The 3,264-nt window shown below is 53.2% G+C and overlaps 1 protein-coding gene across 8 annotated transcripts in view; it reads right to left on the bottom strand.

The window, feature by feature from the left end:
- PFKFB4 (6-phosphofructo-2-kinase/fructose-2,6-biphosphatase 4) overlaps window positions 1–3,264 on the bottom strand; it is a 42,945-nt gene that overhangs the window by 5,676 nt on the left and 34,005 nt on the right. For 7 of the 8 annotated variants that reach the window (XM_011939154.1, XM_011939159.1, XM_011939156.1 and 4 more), the window contains 3 exons: window positions 2,193–2,297; window positions 363–492; window positions 199–261 (listed from right to left, as the gene is read on the bottom strand). In XM_011939154.1, the coding sequence (XP_011794544.1) occupies window positions 199–261; window positions 363–492; window positions 2,193–2,297 (298 nt within the window). The remainder of the gene's footprint in view (window positions 1–198; window positions 262–362; window positions 493–2,192; window positions 2,298–3,264) is intronic. The other variant, XM_011939158.1, reaches the window with a different exon arrangement.

Below are 3,264 nucleotides of genomic sequence, written 5' to 3'. Positions count from 1 at the left end.
GCCATTGCACTGCAGCCTGTGTGACACAGCAAGACTCCGTCTGAAAGAAGAAAAGCATATTGGGAAAGGTAGTGGGGTAGTGGGTGAAGGAATGAAAATTCCTAACACAATTTTCAAGGAATTTGGAGAAAATCATGGAACTGTGCAGAGATCCAAGGTCATGGCTACCCATGGTCAATGTTCAGGAAGCTTCCTTACCGTATGCCACAGGGGTCAGCTTCAGGACTGTGTGCAGTGGACACTTGAGGTAGGGCAGCTGTTCTGTAGACACAGAGGGGAATGGCTAGCACACGAGAAATGCCTGGTGACAGTGCCTACCTTCTCACACAACCCTCCCACCTCCCCCGGGGCATGGCCCACACCTGCTGCCTTGTCGAGGAAGTAGGCCAGCAGGCAGCGCATCACAGCCTGGTGGCAGATGACCAGCACATTCTCTTGCCTCTCCAGCTCCATGATGACAGGCTCCAGTCTCTGGACCAGGTCCTCGTAGGACTGCAAGGGCAAGCAGAGAGGCGTCCCTCAGGCCCGGCTCCGGGGGAGGGACAGACACATCCCGGACACTGGGCCACCTTGCACTCCTGCAGCTGCTCACCACTCTGGGAAGCTGTGGCTGGGCCTCCTCCAGCCTAGCCTTCTGAGGGCATGGGGGTGGGCAGCTGAAGAAAGGAGCCACCTCTCCCATCTCAGGGCCAGGTTCTGGTAGGATTGAGAGTGCAGAGCTAGGCCTTAGGCTCCATCCCAGGGTCCACCTCAGTGCCCATCCATGGGGCTCTGCACTGAATCCTCAGCTATGGAATTCATGTGACTGGAGAAGACTCTGCCTGCTTCCAGCCCACGGCAAACAGAGTGCACCAACAAGAGTGCAGGGGAAGACAGCAAAGACCTGGAACTTTCTGGAGTGTGACTCATCAGAAACAGTTGGGGTTCCCCGGAACTATCCTCAGGCTACCTGCCCAGTATCTTCCCCCTATGCCTGCCGCAATGTACGGTTTGGGCCCCTGCTGGGCCTCTCGACCCGGCAGGTTTAGAGATTTTCATCAGTTTCATCCTTCTGCACACAATGAGTGGTCCTTCAAAAATGGCCTCCAGCAGTCGGAACTGAATGTACCCCGAGCTTTGATTAGGAAGCAAGAATGACACACTGATTTGTGCCAGCTCCTGGTAGTTCTGAGAAAATCCTAGATCAGTTCTTTTGGTAACATGAATTTCTCAACCAATTCTCCTCCCTGTATTCTCAAGTTTGAGCAGCCAGCTGCTTTGTTTCTCCTGACCATTATCTGGGTTGGTTCTAAATCTGAACTTGGCCTCACAACATGATGTGGGGAATAATTAATGTTTCCAAGAGCTACATTATCCCGAGGATGGTACAGTATGGAGGCCTGTGAGCCTAGTTTCTGGGTGGAGGTGCTTCTACATGTGTATATATACATGTACATATGTGTGTTGATGGGGGGTATTTTTATTTGGCCCCTGCCCCAGGCCACCTCCTGGAATTGGAAGGATATGCCTCAGTCAAGGTGACCCTCAGTTTCTGACCTAGGGCCGGGGCTGACCTCTGTCAGAGAAGGTGACAAGTGCAGTGGCTTGTGGTAGCCAACTCATGTGTGGAGCGTCTCCCCGGGTCTGGTGCCAGGGCTGGGGGTGGTGCCTGGAGCCACAGGGAGGATGGGCTCAGCCTGTGACAAAAGGAAGCATCCAAAGGGTGAGGCCCGAGACAGGGACGCGAATGAGCTGAGACCCGAGTCCCAGGTCTGCCATGGTCTCCCCAACTCCCAGCCATTTGAGCACCCTGGAAAGGGCCGACAACTCCCTGGGAAAGGAGCTGGCCTGGGAATTCCAGGGGACAGCGCCCTGTCTATAGGGGTCCCAGGAAAGCCTAACCCCACAGACCTCCCACCTCAGGCCCTGCCCTTCTGAATTCTCCACCCCTGGGAAGGGGAAAGACAAGAATGGAGAGCAGGGAGCCAAAGGTCTCTGGGTTGAAGGTCTGCCCTACACAGTACTGCCCACCCCACACCTGAGGAAGGAACTAAGGCCTGGGCCACACAGCTGGGAAGGGGTGGAAATGAACCACACACCCAGGCTGGCCTGTCTCTGAGACTAGGCCGCTTCTGCTACCCCGCAGCCCCTGTAGAGCCCCACAGGCCCGCAGCCACAGATGGTACTCCCAGGAGGCCCCAAATCCCACCTACCTCCCCTTTAGGGTACCGGTACCGGTACTTGTCCTGGTCCCGCAGGGCGAACTCCAGTGGATAATTATCCTGAATTTCCTCATAGGTCATTTCCTCACAGACGCCCTAGGGAGATACCACAGTCATCACACCTCCTACAATGCCTAGAAGACAAGCCTTGGGGGTGTTTGGGGTGAGGCAGCATCAAGCAGAGGAGACCAAATTCATGGGCATTTCCTGGGCAAAGGGAACAGAAACCTGTCCAGGGAGGGGAGGCCCTCTAGGAACACTGATCAAGGTTCCTTGTTTGTAAAAAGCTACCAGGACAGCCTTGTCCACCTATCCATCACCCATCCAATACATACAGAGATGCTATGTGTTTTTTCTTTTCTGTGCTGTGAAAATACTACTTGTGAGTATAGGTTGTTATGCAAACTATGAAGGAAAACTTCACTTGTGTTATTTGGGATACACACACACACACACACACACACACAGAATAGATCATCTTCTACAAATGCCATTAAAAAAAAAGAAAAAAAAGCTGACCGGGCGTGATGGCTCATGCCTGTAATCCCAGCACTTTGGGAGGCTGAGGAGGTCAGGAGTTCAAGATCAGCCTGGCCGACATGGTGGAGGAGGCAGTGGTTGCAGTGAGTTGAGATTGTGCCACTGCACTCCAGCCTGGGCAACAGAGAGAGACTCTCTCTCTCAAAAAAAAAAGAAGAGTTGGTTGGGCATGTAATCCCAGCACTTTGGGAGGCCGAAGCAGGTAGATCACCTGAGATCAGGAGTTCAAGGCCAGCATGGTCAACATGATGAATCCCCATCTCTACTAAAAATACAAAAATTAGTCAGGTGTGGTGGCGCACGACTATAGGCAGGAGAATCGCACGTACCCAGGAGGTGGAGATTGTAGTGAGCCGAGATCGCACCACTGCACTCCAGCCTGGGGAAGAAAGTGAGACTCTGTCTCAAAAAAAAAAAAAAGATGGGGACATATTGTATTAGAGTGGGTCCTAAATCCAATCATTGGTGTCCTTTTAAGAACGCCATGTAGCCGGGCGCGGTGGCTCAAGCCTGTAATCCCAGC

The sequence above is a fragment of the Colobus angolensis genome, unplaced genomic scaffold, assembly GCF_000951035.1.
Source record: "Colobus angolensis palliatus isolate OR3802 unplaced genomic scaffold, Cang.pa_1.0 Scaffold18, whole genome shotgun sequence".
Classification (NCBI taxonomy): domain Eukaryota; kingdom Metazoa; phylum Chordata; class Mammalia; order Primates; family Cercopithecidae; genus Colobus; species Colobus angolensis.
Note: the sequence above shows the minus strand (reverse complement) of the source record. Positions and strands in the feature narration are given on the sequence as shown.